The 19,506-nt window shown below is 38.6% G+C and overlaps 1 protein-coding gene across 8 annotated transcripts in view; it reads right to left on the bottom strand.

The window, feature by feature from the left end:
• The window catches only part of LOC126375859 (myotubularin-related protein 4), a 93,511-nt gene that overhangs the window by 35,089 nt on the left and 38,916 nt on the right, over positions 1-19,506 (bottom strand). For 4 of the 8 annotated variants that reach the window (XM_050022924.1, XM_050022922.1, XM_050022919.1 and 1 more), the window contains exon 2: positions 2,860-3,223. The exons of 1 other annotated variant lie outside the window; for it this stretch is intronic. In XM_050022924.1, coding sequence (XP_049878881.1) covers positions 2,860-3,003 — 144 coding nt within the window. In that variant the 5' untranslated portion in view covers positions 3,004-3,223. Of the gene's footprint in view, positions 1-2,859; positions 3,227-19,506 lie in introns of all 8 variants that reach the window. 3 more of the 8 variants (XM_050022923.1, XM_050022921.1, XM_050022920.1) reach the window with 1 other exon arrangement.

The following is a 19,506-nucleotide window of genomic DNA, read 5'->3' on the forward strand; positions in this document are numbered from 1 at the left end:
TTTAAAACCGTTATCTGTTTTATTCACTATCTAAACAAATGTTATTCAAACTCGAGCAGCTGTGTTCACTTTAACACGACTCAGTCATTCAAAATGTTGGTACCATCAGACTTTGTACCTCATTACTGAATGCACCGCCCCTACCACTGTATTGATCAAATAAAACTGTCTGATTGCTTGCAGGGGCATAATGCATTAAATTGGTCGATTCAGTTGAAATATGAAGGTTTAAAGGTCCCTTGAGTCAAGTTTTATTGACTGGGATTGGAGACCAAGGTTGGGATTTTGCAGCATTGGTATCTACAGTCGTATCGCCGATGGTCTCTCTATACCGATTCGTCACGTAATATCTCTAGACACCGTGCGATGGTGCGATTGTTAAGCAAAGGTAATAGCAAACATTGTCTGGTAATCCAGGTTATAAGTAATTATAGGCACTGGACATTTCATCAACTACGTAGTTAACCAGTCCATGGGTATCGCTTTTACGTTGCGAAGTACCTAGCGCTCAAGGTTGTTTTAGGAAGGGTGCCAATTTAAAATAAAATAAGTCCAGTCTAGTCCGCGAAATATATCGAAAGTTTTGACCAACAACCATACGACGTCTATCCACGTAGGTAGCAATCGCTGCGTCTAGTTGAACGATATAACTTGTGCCGCTTGCGGCGCGGTTATGAGACAACTTAATGCTTGGACTCTTCAATACTATACACTTTCGTCTTTTGCGCACCCATTTATCTAAAAACATCAGCACTAAGCCAATTTTGTATATTACCTCGTATTGTCTGCAAAGTGAAAAGTGCCCGTTTTTCTTTTTCCTAATCGCCACTAGACTACCATCAATTGTAACATATATAGCACGTCAAGCCACCCTGCGTCCACAAGACTGAAGCAATTATTGTTAATATACTGACTACCCCTACTGTTGGTGTCAATAGTTTTGTTGCTTAATAGGGGCAAACAAGGTTGGTATTGTTAAAAAGGCGGAAAGCAAGGGGGAAACAAAATATCGGAATTACAAAAAAAAGCAAATTCAGAATGTCAAACGAAGAGAAACTGAAAGATGCTGAAACTGTTTCTTCTTAGTAAAATACCAAAGTATGGAATATGATTACAGTATAAAGAAATGAAGCAAATTTGCAATTAGGTTTTGTCACAAAATTGAATTTCGTTCCGTGCAAATCAACACAAACAAAAAAGCTAAAAGTAAATAAGGAAGATAAAGATACCGAAGAGATAAACAAAGTAGGCTGATTGGATGTTATATATGGATTGAATATGTGGGTTGAAGAAAGAAGAGCCCTATACTAAGCAGTGGGTGGATATGACCTGAATAGCTAGTTAAGATTAAAGGAGATTATTCACTTAATTGATTGATATAAGGGGGAAACGGACATAAAGCTGATTGATATAGGCAGTTGTAAAAGTTGAGAGTGGTGGGATAAGCAGCATAATAGAAAAAAAAAAACATTACAATAGCACTGCTTTATGACTATGTCGGTGATTTTAATCCCTAAATACTCGTACAACTCTACATTTATTACTTTCGTTTTACAGAGGCATAGACGTATGTGGGTTGTTTATGTGAGTTTGTGTCAGAGATACAAGCATTCACCAAATTTTAAATAGCCCTGTGAAATTTTGATAATATGAGTTGATTTTAGTATACTTCTTGGTATATAGAAGACAACGGAAGAGCAATGAAGGCGTGTCTTTGTTCGTCCTTTGGGTCCGTCCAATCTTTGACATTCGGTGACTATCGAGTGAGGTTCCTCAGTAGCGACTCTCGTCCTTTCAGCCTCAATGAGGGGAGGCGTGCCACGTCACTCTACACAATAATTCCCTTTCAAGGTGAAGGATACAAACTTAGAAGCTTTTAGCTCGGTCGGGACTCGAGCAAGTTTGATGCTACGCGAGCGAGCGTGGGTTCAACAGGATATAATGAAGACAACATTAAACAGCTTTGTTTATGAATCAATAATGTCACACATACGCGGTTACGCCCATTGGAATAGGCCTCAAGCCTTCAGAAGAGAACTTGCAGCTTAAATTATTTATTTAAATCATGTCTAGAATGGTAAGCTGAATTCTGGTACTTAATTCTGTCTTGTCTTCTTCGTAGAATAAAGAATAATATTACGTATAGAACGGACAGTCTCCGCCCCGCACCAATCCGTATCGGTGCCGAGCTACATTTACCTCACCTCACGCTGGGTCTCACTTTAGTGTAAATGGCCGTCATTAAGGAGTAAGGGAGCGCGCACGGACTGTCTGTTTCGCTCGCACTTACGTGTGTTAACACACGTAAGAACGAGATTTTTCTATAGAGTTTCCGGGCTGTGCTTGTGTCCCAGCCCCGCAGAGAAGCTTTCAACTTGGATGTTAATAGCTTTAATATTGTGCTTGGAACTCGAGTAAGTTTGACACTAAGCTGTGTAGGCGACCGATATGAGCCAACGGGGAGTATAACGTGGGTGGAAACAGTACATAAATATTATTAAGGTAATATTATGCTTCGTATGTTCACTGCTGAACTGGAAGTAAAGAAAATACATAGGATGCTGCTTATCGTGCTGGATAGATCGTGAACACAAACAAATGGAATAATGTCATTCAATATGATGGATTTATGGGCTGGTGACAACGAAGCATACGGTTCATCGTTTACATCTTGGGACTCCAGTGCGGTGTAGCTAGAAGAGGTCTTCAATATTTTGAATGTATTGTGTCTGGTATCCCGACAGATCACAGATGAATGTTATTGCTATTAATTTATTTATAGATAATGACCAGTGCTATACGTAAATGATTATCTTCATATATATTAATAGATGATATTTGTGATATGGTGACACTAACCTGGTTGTAGTCGGGCGAGGGTGGTCGCTGCGAGTACCGCGAGGCCATGCGTGCGCCCGCGCCGCACCCCTGCTGCGCAGCCGGCTCGTCCTCATAGTACAAGTGCACGAAATCCTCCGTGTCCAGAAACGTGTTGATCAACATACTCAAACACTAACTAATAAATTACTTAACGCAGTCTAAGATATCAGACTTTGAGAACTAACATCACACCGTAGGAAGCACTCCATCGAAACACGTTCGATTTGTAACGTTCCATGATTGTGGGTCCATAAATATATTATTATATACTAATTGTAATAAATAAGTTTACACACTACACTTGTATAAAATCACATTTGCACAGCGTTATCAGCCACACAGTCTACTAAAAGAACGTTTGAGTTAGGTATGGGTCACATTTATGCACAAGGGAAATTGCTGTCGTTGAAGCGACGTCTTCAGTACACATTTGCGTCCGCACCGAAGCGTTCTTAGCTTCGCTTCGAAAGCAAATCCATACTAAGTGAGCATTCTAACGACACGTGACTCGCACATAAATGTGGTTCAAACCAGGCACTGTTGCGGCGATGTCAAATTATCACGTTTACGTTCACGTTTACTAGTTTGTGGGTTACATTATCACGATTACATTAACCTCAGATCTTAGCAAACCGCGATACGACGCATGTTGCGATAAATGTACTCATTTAGAACAACATTCTATGTTTATGATAGCGGTAAATAAAAAACCTTTGGCATTTTCTACCGTTTTGGTTTAATTATAAAATATCTTGGTGATTCAGCAAAAGTAATTATCATCATCTCCGCAACGTTATCCCGTTTCCACAGGGCCCGTTTACCTAACCTGAAGATTTGAGTCAAAGTAATTATATTTTACTCATTTATTCGCACAAGTACCTACTCAAGAAGTAATAAGAAAGGAGGCCCAACGGTAATTGTTGACAATGTACCCACCAAAGTAAAAAATAATTCGACATCGCTTACAGTAACCAGTTGAATTTAACGTCGAATTTTTCATTGACGTCACTAACAATGTGGTGTTGATTGTTTAAAGTTTAAACAGATGAAGCAATTGTTGTAAAACGAGAGTATTTGTGTTTGCAGAACGCAATATTGTGCGAGAATACCATTGTTCTAAAATTATTTCATAATTAATTAACAAGGAAACTAGGCTCTCTTAAATACCAAAACAAGTAAAAGTATTCATTGCATTTTGTAATGAATGAACAGAATATTATACAATGAATGAATGTGAAACAAAATAAAGCACGTGGTACAATTAATATAAAAGACAATAACACGTAAAAGCTTAATAAGTACCTAGAGCCGAGATAGTCAACGGGTTTAATCTATTGTCTAGACACCAAAGTACGACAATCCAGATTGAACAAAGCTTTGCAAGACAAAGGAGATCTTTGGGGAAGTCTAACTTGGGACCGAAATAATACCAGGATATCACAATGATAAAGACCTTATGACTAATTTAAGCACCCTTCAAATGACTTTATTCCAAGACAGATAATCTCACAAGTTTGTTATTCTAGCAGCACGTGACACGTCAGCGTCTATTGTCATTCAACAATAGTTATCTGCACAAACATATACGCGTGCATTCAAAGTCCATGTCAATGAACCTAAATTGAATCCAGGCCTACTTGAGAAATACTTCCTTTATCTGCTCAAGTGTCCATTTTGATCCAGAAGAGGCTAGTATCGCAGAGTGGTTAAGTTAAACATTCAAAAAAATATATGAAAATGGGCAATTAATAAAAAATAAATAAATTAAAAGATCAAAGCTAAGCATTAGAAGCAAGAATAAAAAAGCTTTGTCTCAGAGTAGGCGGATGTATAAAAGCGTAAGTTCAATAACCTAAAAATTCCAATGACGTAAGGCAAGAAGCGCCTAGCAAGAAGTTCAAACGTTTTAACGTCTTAATGGGAAATGATGTCCAATCAACAAAACAGGCTCGGTTCAGACATAAATTCATTTGTCACTTCATTTCAACGACCAAATCTAGTGTAGTGGTTAGATTGCTTGTCTTTCACAATGAAATACGAACCAACAAAACAATTGAAACATTCTGAATGAAACATTGCCTATGTAAGAATATGGTCATGCCTTGAGTGATGTTATCTTAGGTATTTATAATCCTAACTCTTAAGCAATTTGTTTCCGAGAATTTGGCGACTTTGAACAGGGATATTTGAGATACAATTCACGTAATACGCATGGTAGCATTCTTTTGTGCAATACAAAGGTGATCATAACACTGCGACGCCTGATTTAAATATACCAGGGACCAAGGACATAAACGGAGATAAAGAAGGTTGAGTCAGAATTAATCAGACGATGAGAAAGCAAATTCGAAACACAAAGAAAGTTAAAAACAGACTTCTTCCAAAATAAACAATAGATATGAAAATATCAATGCAATCGTTCTGGTTTTCACATCAATAATAATATAATATATCATCGACACCTCACCCATTCCTAATAAATGCTGTGAATAGGATGAAAAGGGTCTATTGATCTATTATGTCCAATTTTATTATCTACTTCACCTTATTGAAGGTACGATTCACGATTCAAGTCACGTTGTGTGAAAATGAGTTTACGGTTTAATTTCGATTTTAAACGACAATATAATATGAAATACTATACAAAGAATATTCTTATTGGCTTTTAAAAAAGTCTTATCAGTAAGATATGACGAATTTTCATAATTGCACCTAATTTAATACTATCGCAGCGACCCGCATCGACCCACATGCGGCAAGATTATGTAACTAGGTTCTGATATCAAGACACTCCTTGTTTCTATTTAAGTGTTGACAGACGCATTTACTTGAAAAGTACGTATTCCAGTCTAGTTACGCTGAATAAGGTACTGGGACTGGAGAGGGTAGCAAGAGGTATTGAGTTGCGAATCTTGTACTCAACGGATGTTCGCTCTAGTTCGGTTGCAACGCCGACACGACAAAGAATGCGGTCAGCGGCGCCTGCCATTGCTGGACATTTCTGTCGCCCTGGTATTTGTACGCCTAACGCGTCAGTAATATGCAACGTAGACATTCCATTATTAGAAAAAAAAACAATAAGACCAATATATCGTACCCGCTGATAATATTTAATTTAACATAATTTATGATCGATGCCCGTCAAAGAATTTACTACCACAATCGTAATCTGCTGCCATGTCATTTTTTTTGCTGTTTAATTAGAGAGTATTTTTTGATGATGTATGTAACATTATGTTCGGAATTACAACAGACCATTGCGTGTATAAGACCTATCGAACGGTGAGCTTGCTGCACGATTAGCGATTTCAACATGCAGAATTGAGGTCAGCAAAAACATTTGCTGGCGCTTCCTCCACCAATTAAAACACGATCGAGTAAATAGAATCGGCACTTTCGTGTTTTTTTGGAATCCTTTAACTAATGAGGCGGCAAATTATGATGGCCGCGGATTTCATAAGTGTACATGAGTTATAAATGGAAAGCTAGTAATAACAAGAGCTTGTAACAAAATACATGACGTGCAAACACTAAACAGCAAGGTTTTACAGCTAGTGTTCAGTTACGGAAGTAAACATTCTGAGAAACACACAGTACTGAAATTTCACGCCTGTCATTCATATGATTTACGTTGTTATGCCGCTTGGTCAAACAATGTTTTTCATCCTACTGGAAACTTCATTCTGCAGAGTAGTAGCAATTATTTTTAAATTGTAACAAGATTCAACATATCATATAACAATTATAAAACCGACGAGTTACCTACGATTTGATTAATGACTGATTAAAAAGCTTAACTATTGTAACTTGCAATTAAAAATATGATTGCCATAAAGCTACTAACAACAATGTTATTAAAATTATACTGCATGAATCTCTATCAATAAAAACGCATTAAGGTAAAGAAACACGCAAAACAGCTACATATCACATTCCTGCGCCCGCGCCGCAACTGCGTTTGTCGCCGTTCTACAAGTCTCGTGTTACTACCACTTTATTTTACACCTAACAAAACGGAACTCCGTGCGAAATGCACTCTTATGATCTAGGAATTAGCTGAATTTTGACTTTAGGCTATGCAAAACCACGTTTGTTGCGGTTTGGTTTACGGTCGTAGGTAACCAGATACTTGTTCCTAGTAATACTAGCCTGGTATATAAAGATATTGAAATAATAAGGAAAATCTGACTTACGTTGTCAAATTACATGTTGCGACTGGAAAGATAAACCCACCTTAATTGAGCCTTATTTAAATAAGAGTACGAGTAGCTTAAGCGCCTAATTACAACTTAAAAGAAGATAAGACAACGGGAGAAAATAAACATAATAATTTACCGCGTCGTATATCTCACTTTGAGTAAGACAAACAAATTAAGGAAAAACAGGAGATGGCACTCAAAGATGGCACTGAGAATGGCTAGCATATAGACGTTGAAAGAACCAACAATGTAGTGACGTGAGCATTCAGTGGGCCAAGGTTTGGTTTCTCCTACCTCACGGTAAACTAATCACGATTGCCGCCGGTGACGCTGCTGCAATAAGATGGATGAGTCAGTGCGAGCGTGACGACTGGTGAAGGAACCTTATTAGAATACGACTTTGACAAGGCCACTACTAAATACGTCCCGACTAGATCTTAGGAATCTTTATAAAGTTTCACAACGTGAGAAGTTTCGAATCGATTAAATTCCTCAACTGACAAGGTATGCGAGATTCCAATGTTTTTCGAACAATTGCCAACAGTAACGTCATTAGTCTGTCACCTATATTACATTATTGTAATCCACTTACTAGACAACCTTCACTTACTTGTTTTGGGTTTTGTCTGTGATCTCATTGCTTTAATAGGCTTTGAAAGACTATGGCGTCATCAAAGAAGATTTGCACAAAACCAAATCATGTAGCTTCAAAATAACTGAATCTGGCATTCTTACCACTATGTGATCAGTCAATGAAGAAACAGGCCATAGTCCCATAACCTTCTAAAGAACACAATCGCCTTAAATGGATGAGCAAATTGATTGGGCCTTTCATTGAAACGGTCAAACCGGTAACATCCGTGAGACTGCACGACTCTATTGACTATGACGCAACGGTAGAGATATTAGTAATACCACCTTCAAAAGGTATTGAGTTAAGTCACAAATCGGTTTTAGGTATTATAAACTAGGAAACAGACTTAAGAAAATAAATAGTTTTAAAAAGGTGGAAACCACTTATATTTTAATCATTCTTTCGGATGTCGGAGAAATCCTTATTCACACCATTGCAGTACTTTATGCATTCCCAGATGTCTTCTAACATTAAAATTAAATAAGACTAATAGAAAGTAGAAATGTAGAGATAACTCTAAACAGGTATTACAAGTAAACGATTTCACTAATTAAAACGACATGGAGCTTACTGGTGTAAGAATATGAATATCCTATAATCTAACAGCTCTTCCAAGAGGCACTTTCAACGAGTAAAAACAAAATGATGTGAACGCCGTGTGGGAAACAATGTAAGACGACCTTGAACGATAACGGATAGCAAAAAGTACATTGTAATTCAAAATACCGTTCCATCTTTACTCCGTCGAACAAAACGAGGTAATTGAGTGATAAACAACGAAGCTGCGACGTCGTTACAATGTAAGTGCGGAAATATTCGTATCTGTCTATAAGTTTTATAAACCAACTAAATCCGATCATGATACACAAGAATGACGACGGAGAATATCTTGTGCAAAAAAAAACATTGAAGCGTGTAACTTTGACCACATTTTCAATGAGCAACAAAAATAACAAAACTCATTACCACCAGATGTCACATCAAAAGAACATATTAATAAATCAAGATCAGGACTCGGGATCAATCACACATCCACACCAGATTCAATCTGTGGTCACGATTTAGTGTTTAGTTTCCAATAGCTGTCAGGTTAGTTCCCATCAGCTGAGCTCGTCTAAGCACTTTTTGCAGACAAAGTCGAGACGATGAAAAAAAATGTGTAAACAGTCCTTGAGGCTTGTTTACGTCAGAGTGGAGGGTATGGAACACATTATAGACTTATAGAACATTAAAATGCATTTTAGAGATAATAGAGATACTAAATAAGACAGTTTGAAGCAATAAACATATCACGCAAACAATTACATAGTTCACATAGGAGATTTTATTACAGATTCCGCTATAAATAAAGGCATTTATTGTGGCATTTATAAGCTCTAGTCTGCGTTTAATAACTCTATTATTCTCGATATGATTGCGAGTAATTACAATCTGAAGTAAAAGTAGTGTTATTGTCCTCAGATCAAGATTGAAACAGTTAAGGAAGTCGACAGATAACAACACTCCGGATACGAGCACATGATAAAAGACCAACATAGAACACTTGTAACGACAAGGTCTTGTTAGAAATCATGAAGTAGAACCAGATCACACTAGATTTATTGCCCATTACAACTGTACATTTAGAATTTTCATTTTACAACCCCCGTCGGGTGACAAGATCCTATCAATTCAATAAAGCATTTGTTGCAGTTTCCTTAGAGCTGCAGGCGAGAAATCTTGTCTTAACGGGCCGCATGTCAACCGTGAAGCCATTATCCATGCTTTATTGAGCAATAGAAAATTACTGAACAATTCCTCTAGGATATGATCTCCTGGTAGTAGATTTCTAACAAGCGAGAGCAATCCGAGGTAAATCAATTTGTATCAATGATTTCCAGCGTTCTACTGCAATACCTTTGTGAATAAAATAAATGCTTTTACGATGCAAGCAAGAAAGATAAATGTCGAGCACTCAATGTAAGAAATCAATAAGACAAAAAATAAGCTGTTCAAAAGGGAGAATAACGAAACATTTGATTACCTTAATATTATAAGAAGACTGGATCTTGGTCTAATAATGTAAAATTAAACAATAATGATCAGTCGAATAAGACAGATTCTAATAAAGCATAATTACGGTCAGGTAGGGTGTAGTTCCAACCTAATGCCAAGAGTAGCTGCAATTTTAAAGGGCTGTCAGTACAATATCAATTAAGTTCTAAAACTTGATAACACTCAGCACGACAGAGACATCCAAGTAAGTTTCTCCGCTCATCGTCTAGAAACTATTTGCAATGACAGCGAGATAATAGTTTTATCGACAAGACAGATTTTACTGAGCGTATCAAATGAAAGACGAGACAGGTGACTTGAATATAACTGCATAATAGTTATTCCGTGTGACGATGAGAAACTGATACAACTGAAAGAATTCCCTCTATCTATAAGATTCTTAGTAGAGAAACGAGTGATGTTTACATTGACTAATAAGCAATTGTTGAAAATCTTATGACCTGACCTACAAAAAGGATGATAATAATATTACAGAAGTAGCTACAGTTGTTACTACAGGGTTGTTGGGCTTGGTCATCCACCTCACAACCTACACGAGCGAAGAAGATTATAGAAGTTAATAACAATTCATTGAGAAACTTGCCGCAATTTGTCGGTATTTTTAAACCAACAGCGTGGAGTAGAGACATGTTTTTAATGATAACTTGCGAGATAAACAAAGCCCCTCAGCATATAGAGCAAGGCCATTCCGCCGCTCGGCCTAGCCGACATAAAAGCACTTGTCTCCACACATTACTACGTGGAAGACATTTGCATAAGAAATCTCTCATTTTTAAGACTACATAATCACGAGGAAGTCTCAAATGGAATTGTAGTAAACATGTGTAGTTGACATTTTAAGCTTTAAGTATCACGTCGTCATTTGAATACATTTGATAATATTTGAATAATTTGCAAGCAAACTTTTCAATTCACGAAAATGTTCCAGTTCAGTAATGACGATTGTTTGAATACTCAAATTAATACTGAAACAAAAAGGTAGAAAGCCGTAATCGAATGTTGAACAGTGAACGTATCAACAAGTTGCATACCTGTAGTAGTACTAGCGATATGACCGTTTGGCGGGGACCAATGGCGCGCGCACACGTCGGTCGAGCGAGTCATGTGAACAAGCCAGGCGCCGCGCGCCGCGCCGACCATGACCTTCGCCGGCGAGTGCACGATCATTGCAGTAAACAAACTATTTATAGAAAAAAACGTGAACACAAAGGCCTATGGGGCCCATACAACCGACTCCGGGATATGAACTATCAAACCTGTGCACAGATAACCCCTAAACAAGTGACTTTAATATTTGTATTGGAAAATTTTAGTCCCGAAAGATCTCGTTACAAGATTAAATAAGGAAGATGGGTCATATGTCTAATAAGGAGATTGATATCAAATTTAATGAACGTGCAAAAGACATCAATTATGTAAATATTGCTGTAAGTTGATCAGCATGCACGGACGAACACTCTTCCGCATCAGACGTAAATACTTCCGCGGTGCAACGACTAGACTCATTAAACAGGCTGGGAAAGTGGTTTTATACCATACGTAATCCTGGCAAATGTCAGACACGATGTACTGTATGTCGCGTTTGGTTGACGCGGACGTGAAACGGACATTCACTATAAGCAAGGCCGTCAAGATACGACCGCTAAAGGTCGTGCGCCAAAATTTTCAATGGACGATTCTAAAAATAAAAGAGGAGTTTTCTTGGGTGTAAATAAAAATTGCTACGATGAATGTTGTATCAGATACACCGATTGAAACTGTTACTTTGATACCAGATCTAGTACAGGTCGTGCAATTCGCTAATAAATCGATTGAAACGTCAAACAAACCTAGCAATGGAGACGTAAATCACAGATATCTCATTTACTTTCGTGCACCGCTATCCCACGTCCCGTTGCACTATGCGCATGACCACAATTGATTTATATCAAGCACGGGAGAGATTTATTAGAATCCAACGCATTGTCGAGTGAAAGTCTTGGCACGGAGCACCACAGATTCTTCTAAAATGGATTATACCAAATGATACTAGTGTATGTCACGTGAAACTGTGAAATGCAAGGGCAATATACGTGTCTTGGCAACGTTTGGTCAATAATGTACATTTGTTTATGTTAATGATGATGTAACAGAGAATTGTAGTCGTAGTTACGGAGAAAGGGAACGCTTCATTGAACGTTTTAATGAAGGTATTGTGAAAAGAAAAGTCTAGTAGCTCGTCAGCACGCTAGAAGAAGCACGCGAATTCCTCATGCTGGCCGCGACCTAAATATTCGATGATAAACGATGAACTTTGCGATTCATCATTAAACAATGAAGGTAATTACATGACTAAAAATAACTTTTCTCCAATCATAATTATAAGATATCAGACAAGTTTTTCGAGATAAGAAAAACCCGATACTTAAATTACGACGTTGGTGTAGATTAGCTATCTAGTTCTCTAACTGGGGCATTTAATTGGTCTGGTCTTATAAGTCGTGATCGTAAACATTGAAATTATCTAATCAGACTGTGATTAAAGCTAAAAATTCGATTAAAAACAAAATAGATGCTAAACAGTGTGGGGGAGAATTTTGGTCACGATAACACGTTTGTTAAGTTACATTAATTCTGGTATTGATTAAGTGATCGTAAATTTGGTATGACTAAACATTAGCAAACGGAAACAAAAGTGTTGTAGGTGATGCTCAAACGACGTTGAAGCTCTTGCTTCTGTAAAGTATTATTTTATACAACGATTAAAGTTTGAAGCGACCACGTGATTTAGTGGCAGTTGCCTTGGCCGCGAGTAACGATTTTCTGAGAACTCAGCTGAGACGTGTAGACATGCGCAGTGGGCGCCACCACCACGTGGTCGCCACACCAACTTTTAATTGAATTCGTATCGTACACTGCGGAAATGGAGGTTAATTCCCAGCTGAGTCCCTAGTTGCGTCCGACAGACATTAGACGCTTATTGAGAACTTGAGATGCATAACTATAAAACCAGGAAAGTTTACTAATATTACGAAGTCGTTTACTAAATAAACAAGGAAAACGAATTACTCCCTAAGGATAAAACATGACGACGTTAGAAATACAGACACGTGAAAGAATTTCTTGTGAAAAATGTAAATAGAATATTGTTACCTTTTCAGTGCTTTGAAGATATTTTTTTCTGACGATCAAACAATAACAAAAATGTAATGATTCGTCGTTATTCAGCAGAATTCTTCTAGGGTATAAAATGTAGAACAATGCCATAGATCCATCGTGTGGACATGCGCATTAGAAGGGAATGCGCCACGTGGCAATCTCCCATTGCATAACCTTTCTGCGATGTTCCATTTCACTTTTAATGCAAGGATAGTATTGGAAAACTCTCAAACTAATTTAGGAAATTAAGTAGTTTCACAATATGTGCAACAGGTGAAGGTGTGTAGACATTACTACTAAATGTTCCGCACGTTGTGTCTGGGCTGAAGCGAATCATATAAGCAACTTTAAAGAAATTAATAGTCTTTAAGAAGTATTCGGCATAGTTATACTGTCAAGGGATTATAATATAGGACAATCGACAAAGGAATAAACTTATGCAACAATTTGCTAGGTGTGACATGTAATATACCAGTTTTAATTAGACTAATTGCGTATTGCGTATAATTAAATTTGCATATTATCACAATATGGGGTAAACGAACTAGACTAGTGTACACAATGGCGTACATGGTAACATTTTTGGAGATACAATTCCAAAAGTTAGTAGAGCTGCAAAATCTGATCTATACAAACTTAAACTAGGTAAATAAGGTTAGACTTAGTACTTCTAACAATATTGAAGTACTAAGTCTAACCTTATTTACCTAGTTTAAGTTTATAAATAACACAAAACAGGTACCGGAACTAATAATCAGCAAAGAAGTAGAAAAACCATTCGAATTAGAACTGAACTTGATTTCACCGGCTGTCAACTACCAGGAAATCAGCGGCGAGTGAATGTCTCCGGCCACGCCTACAAGGGCCTGTAGTACTATGGCATGCTGCAACCACACTATGACGACGCACACACACGCAACTGTATTCACACACATACAGCCACTGCAGAATGGCGGCAGAATTCGCCGGCCATTTTCCGCGCGGGAGACGTCTTTAAGACGTTCGAAACTTAAAATTAAGATTACATCGATGGATGATGTGTTATGTAAAAATATTGATTGGTGTTATTAAAATTGATCGTATTAATATTTGGATGCTTTATCTCAAGATAGAATCTAGCTCAGAATTTAAATTTTAGATTCCAATAGAATTTGTGGTGTCTGCACTGCAGCGCGTCCGTATAGCTTGAATGCACAAAGATGCAATTGGACTTTGGTTCTTAGCCGTTGAGTATCGAGGTAAACAATTCATTCAGTGGCAAGTGATTAGCCAACGTCTGACTGAGCCAGTGACCTCGGTCGAAATTGTACTTTGAACAAAGCAACAACTACTAATCTCGATGCTTAAGAATTTAAAACACTCGTTTCAAAACCGCAACACAATTAAACAAACATGTGATGAGTGTTATCACAACATTTTTTGCTTCATCTTAATTGGTCAATGTTTATAAACATTCGCGTTACTAAGTATATATTCATTACTAGATATCGCGTGGTTCGCTCGCAGCAAGCTGCTCGCGTGTCTTGTTTTCCCGCCATTTTTTTACCGCGATAGAATTCGACCAAGACTAAAATAGGTCTCGTGAAATCAAAAAAGTTCTAGGTGCTATAGTTTTGCCAGGCCGTAGGGTGTCTCCCTGATGCGGAGCAGTTTTCCAAGATGACGTTCCGATCACACCCCAATACATCATTTTTACCTCTGAGACATTTTCTGGAAAAACAAAAATTTGTATGGCGGCCATCTTGTTTTTCGGCCATTTTGTTTTTTTTTTTCACCGGCGATAAAATTTGACCAAGATTTAAATAGGTTTCGTGAAAACAAAAAAGTTCCATGTGCGATAGTTTCGCCAGGCCGTATAGTGTCTCCCTGATGCGGAGCAGTTTTCGAAGATCGAGCAGTATTTAAATACTCAACATGACGATCGGATCAAATCCCTCATACATAATTTTTACCCCTGAGGCTTTTTTCTGGAAAAACAAATTTTTGTATGGCGGCCATCTTGTTTTTCCGCCATTTTGATTTTTTTTGACCGGCGATAAAATTTGACCAAGATTTAAATATGTTTCGCGAAAGAAAAATTGCTCCAGGTGCGATAGGTTAGCCAGGCCATAGGGTGTCTTCCTGATGCGGAGCAGTTTTTCAAGATTGAGAAGTATTTTTATACTCAACAAGACGTTCCGATTACAACCCCATACACAGTTTTTACCCCCGAGACATTTTCTGGAAAAACAAAATTTTGTATGGCGGCCATCTTGTTTTTCCGCCATTTTGATTTTTTTTCACCCACAATAGAATTTGACCAAGATTTAAATAGGTTTTGCGAAAAAAAAATTGATCCAGGTGCGATAGTTTTGCCAGACGGTAGGGTGTCTCCCTGATGCGGAGCAGTTTTCCAAGATCTGGAAGTTTTCCCATACTCACTGGGAGGTCCCGATCACACCCCCCATACATCATTTTCACCCCCCGACACTCCTTCTGGGAGAACAACTATGTCAGTCAGTCAGTCAGTCAATAGGTACATGGGTTTGTAGCTATATATAATATAATAACTAGATTTCGCGTGGTTCGCTCGCAGCAAGCTGCTCGCGTGTCCTGTATTAGTTCGAAGCTATGTATGGCGGCCATCTTGTTTTTCCGCCATTTTGGTTTTTTTTCACCGGGGATTGAATTTGACCAAGATTTAAATAGGTTTCGTGAAAAAAATATTGCTCTAGGTTTTATAGTTTTGCCAGGACGTAGGGTGTCTCCCTGATGCGGAGCAGTTTTTCAAGATCGAGCAATATTGAAATACTCAACATGACGATCCGATCACATCCCTATACATCATTTTTACGCTCGAGGCATTTTCAGGAAAAACGAAAATTTTGTATGGCGGCCATCTTGTTTTTCCGCCATTTTGGTTTTTTTTCAGCGGGTATTGGATTTGACCAAGATTTAAATATGTTTCGCGAAAGAAAAATTGTTCCAGGTTTTATAGTTTTGCCAGGCCGTAGGGTGTCTCCCTGATGCGGAGCAGTTTTTCAAGATCAAGAAAAATTTCCATATAAAACGGGATGTTCCGATTACAACCCCATACACAGTTTTTACCAACGAGACATTTTCTGGAAAAACAATTTTTTGTATGGCGGCCATCTTGTTTTTCGGCCATTTTGATTTTTTTTCACTCACGATAGAATCTGACCAAGATTTAAATAGGTTTTGCGAAAAAAAATTTGATCCAGGTATAATAGTTGCGCCAGGCCGTAGGGTGTCTCCCTGATGCGGAGCAGTTTTCCAAGATCTGGAAGTTTTCCCATACTCACCGGAAAATTTTGATCACATCCCCCATACACCATTTTTACCCCCCGACACTCCTTCTGGGAGAACAACCCTGTCAGTGAGTCAGTCAGTCAGTCAATAGGTACATGGGTTTGTAGCTATATATAGTATAACTAGATGTCGCGTGATTCGCTCGCAGCAAGCTGCTCGCGTGTTTTGTTTTCCCGCCATTTTTTTACCGCGATAGAATTTGACCAAGACTTAAATAGGTCTCGTGAAATCAAAAAAGTTCCAGGTGCGATAGTTTTGCCAGGCCGTAGGGTGTCTCCCTGATGCGGAGCAGTTTTCCAAGATGACGATCCGATCACACCCCTATACATCATTTTCACACCCGAGACATTTTCTGGAAAAGCAAAAATTTATATGGCGGCCATCTTGGTTTTCGGCCATTTTGTTTTTTTATTACCGGTGATAAAATTTGACCAAGATTTTAATAGGTTTGGTGGAAAAAAAAATGTTCCAGGTGCGATAGTTTCGCCAGGCCGTAGGGTGCCGCCCTGATGCGGAGCAGTTTTCGAAAACCTGGAAGTATACCCGTACTCTACATGACGTTCCGATCAAAACCCTCATACATAATTTTTATCTTAGAGGCATTTTAAGGAAAAACTAAAAATTTGTATGGCGGCCATCTTGTTTTTCCGCCATTTTAATTTTTTACAACGGTGATTGAATTTGACCAAGATTTAAATAGATTTCTTGAAAGAAAATTTGCTCCAGGTCTTATAGTTTTGCCAGGCCGTAGGGTGTCTCCCTGATGCGGAGCAGTTTTTGAAGATCGAGAAGTATTTCCATACTCAACAAGACGTTCTGATCACACCCCCATACATAATTTTTAGCCCCGAGACATTTTCTGGAAAAACAAAATTTTGTATGGCGGCCATCTTGTTTTTCGGCCATTTTGTTTTTTTTCATTGGCGATAAAATTTGACCAAGACTTTAATAGGCTTCGTGAAAACAAAAAAGTTCCAGGTGCGATAGTTTCGCCAGGCTGTAGGGTGTCTCCCTGATGCGGAGCAGCTTTTGAAGATCGAAAAGTATTTCCATACTCAACATGATGTTTCGATCACATTCCTCATACATCATTTTTACCCCCGAGGCATTTTCGGGAAAAACGAAAATTTGGTATGGCGGCCATCTTGTTTTTCCGCCATTTTGTTTTTTTTTTCAGCGGGGAATGGATTTGACCAAGATTTTAAAAAGCTTGGTGGAAAAAATAATGTTCTAGGTGCGATAGTTTGGCTAGGCCGTAGGGTGTCTCCCTGATGCGGAGCAGTTTTTCAAGATCGAACAGTTTTTCCATACTCGGCTTGACGTTTCGACCACACCTCCCATACATCATTTTTACCTCCGAGACATATTCTTGAAAAAAGAAATTTTGTATGGCGGCCATCTTGTTTTTCCGCCATTTTGATTTTTTTTCAACGGTGATTGAATTTGACCAAGAATTAAATAGGTTTCGTGAAAAAAGAATCGTTCCAGGTGCAATAGTTTCGCCAGACTGTAGGGTGTCTCCCTGATGCGGAGCAGTTTTCCAAGATCTGGAAGTTTTCCCATACTCACCGGAAAATTTTGATCACATCCCCCATACACCATTTTTACCCCCCGACGCTCCTTCTGGGAGAACAACCCTGTCAGTGAGTCAGTCAGTCAGTCAGTCAGTACATGGGTTTGTAGCTTTATATAATATAACTAGATGTCGCGTGGTTCGCTCGCAGCAAGCTGCTCGCGTGTCTTGTTTTCCCGCAATTTTTTTACCGCGATAGAATTTGAACAAGACTTGAATAGGTCTCGTGAATTCAAAAAAGTTCTAGGTGCTATAGTTTTGCCAGGCCGTAGGGTGACCCCTGATGCGGAGCAGTTTTCCAAGATGACGTTCCGATCACACCCCAATACATCATTTTTACCTCTGAGACATTTCTGGAAAAACAAAAATTTGTATGGCGGCCATCTTGTTTTTTCGGCCATTTTGTTTTTTTTTTCACTGGCGATAAAATTTGACCAAGACTTTAATAGGCTTCGTGAAAACAAAAAAAATCCAGGTGCGATAGTTTCGCCAGGCCGTAGGGTGTCTCCCTGATGCGGAGCAGCTTTCGAAGATCGAAAAGTATTTCCATACTCAACATGATGTTTCGATCACATTCCTCATACATCATTTTTACCCCCGAGGCATTTTCGGGAAAAACGAAAATTTTGTATGGCGGCCATCTTGATTTTCCGCCATTTTATTTTTTTTTCACCGGCGATAAAATTTGACCAAGAATTAAATAGGTTTTATGAAAACCAAACAGTTCCAGGTGCGATAGTTTCGCCAGGCCGTAGGGTGTCTCCCTGATGCGGAGCAGCTATCGAAAATCCAGACGTATTTTCATACTTGACATGACGTTCCGATCACATTCCTATACATCATTTTTACCCCCGAGGCATTTTGAGGAAAAACGAAAAATTTGTATGGCGGCCATCATGTTTTTCCGCCATTTTGATTTTTTTTCACTCACGATAGAATTTGACCAAGATTTAAATAGGTCTTGTGAAAAAATAATCGTTCCAGGTGCGATAGTTTTGCCAGGCCGTAGGGTGTCTCCCTGATGCGGAGCAGTTTTTGAAGGTCGGGAAGTATTTCCATACTCAACAAGACGTTCCAATTACAACCCCATACACAATTTCTACCCCCGAGACATTTTCTGGAAAAACAAAAATTTGTATGGCGGCCATCTTGTTTTTCCGCCATTTTGATTTTTTTTCACCCACGATAGAATTTGACCAAGATTTAAGTAGGAATTAAGAAAAAAGAATCGATCCAGGTGTGATAGTTTCGCCAGACTGTAGGGCGTCTCCCTGATGCGGAGCAGTTTTTCAAGATCTGGAAGTTTTCCCATACTCACCGGGAGGTCCCGATCACATCCCCCATACATCATTTTCACCCCCCGACCCTCCTTCTGGGAGAACAATTATGTCAGTGAGTGAGTCAGTCAGTCAGTCAGTGGGTTTGTAGCTATATATATTATAATGTCGCGTGGTTCGCTCGCAGCAAGCTGCTCGCGTGTTTTGTTTTCCCGCCATTTTTATACCGCGATAGAATTTGACCAAGACTAAAATAGGTCTCGTGAAATCAAAAAAGTTCTAGGTGCTATAGATTTGCCAGGCCGTAGGGGGACTCCCTGATGCGGAGCAGTTTTCCAAGATGACGTTCCGATCACACCCCTGTACATCATTTTTACACCCGAGACATTTTCATGAAAAACAAAAATTTTATGGCGGCCATCTTGTTTTTCGGCCATTTTG

This window comes from Pectinophora gossypiella, chromosome 20 (assembly GCF_024362695.1).
Source record: "Pectinophora gossypiella chromosome 20, ilPecGoss1.1, whole genome shotgun sequence".
NCBI lineage: Eukaryota > Metazoa > Arthropoda > Insecta > Lepidoptera > Gelechiidae > Pectinophora > Pectinophora gossypiella.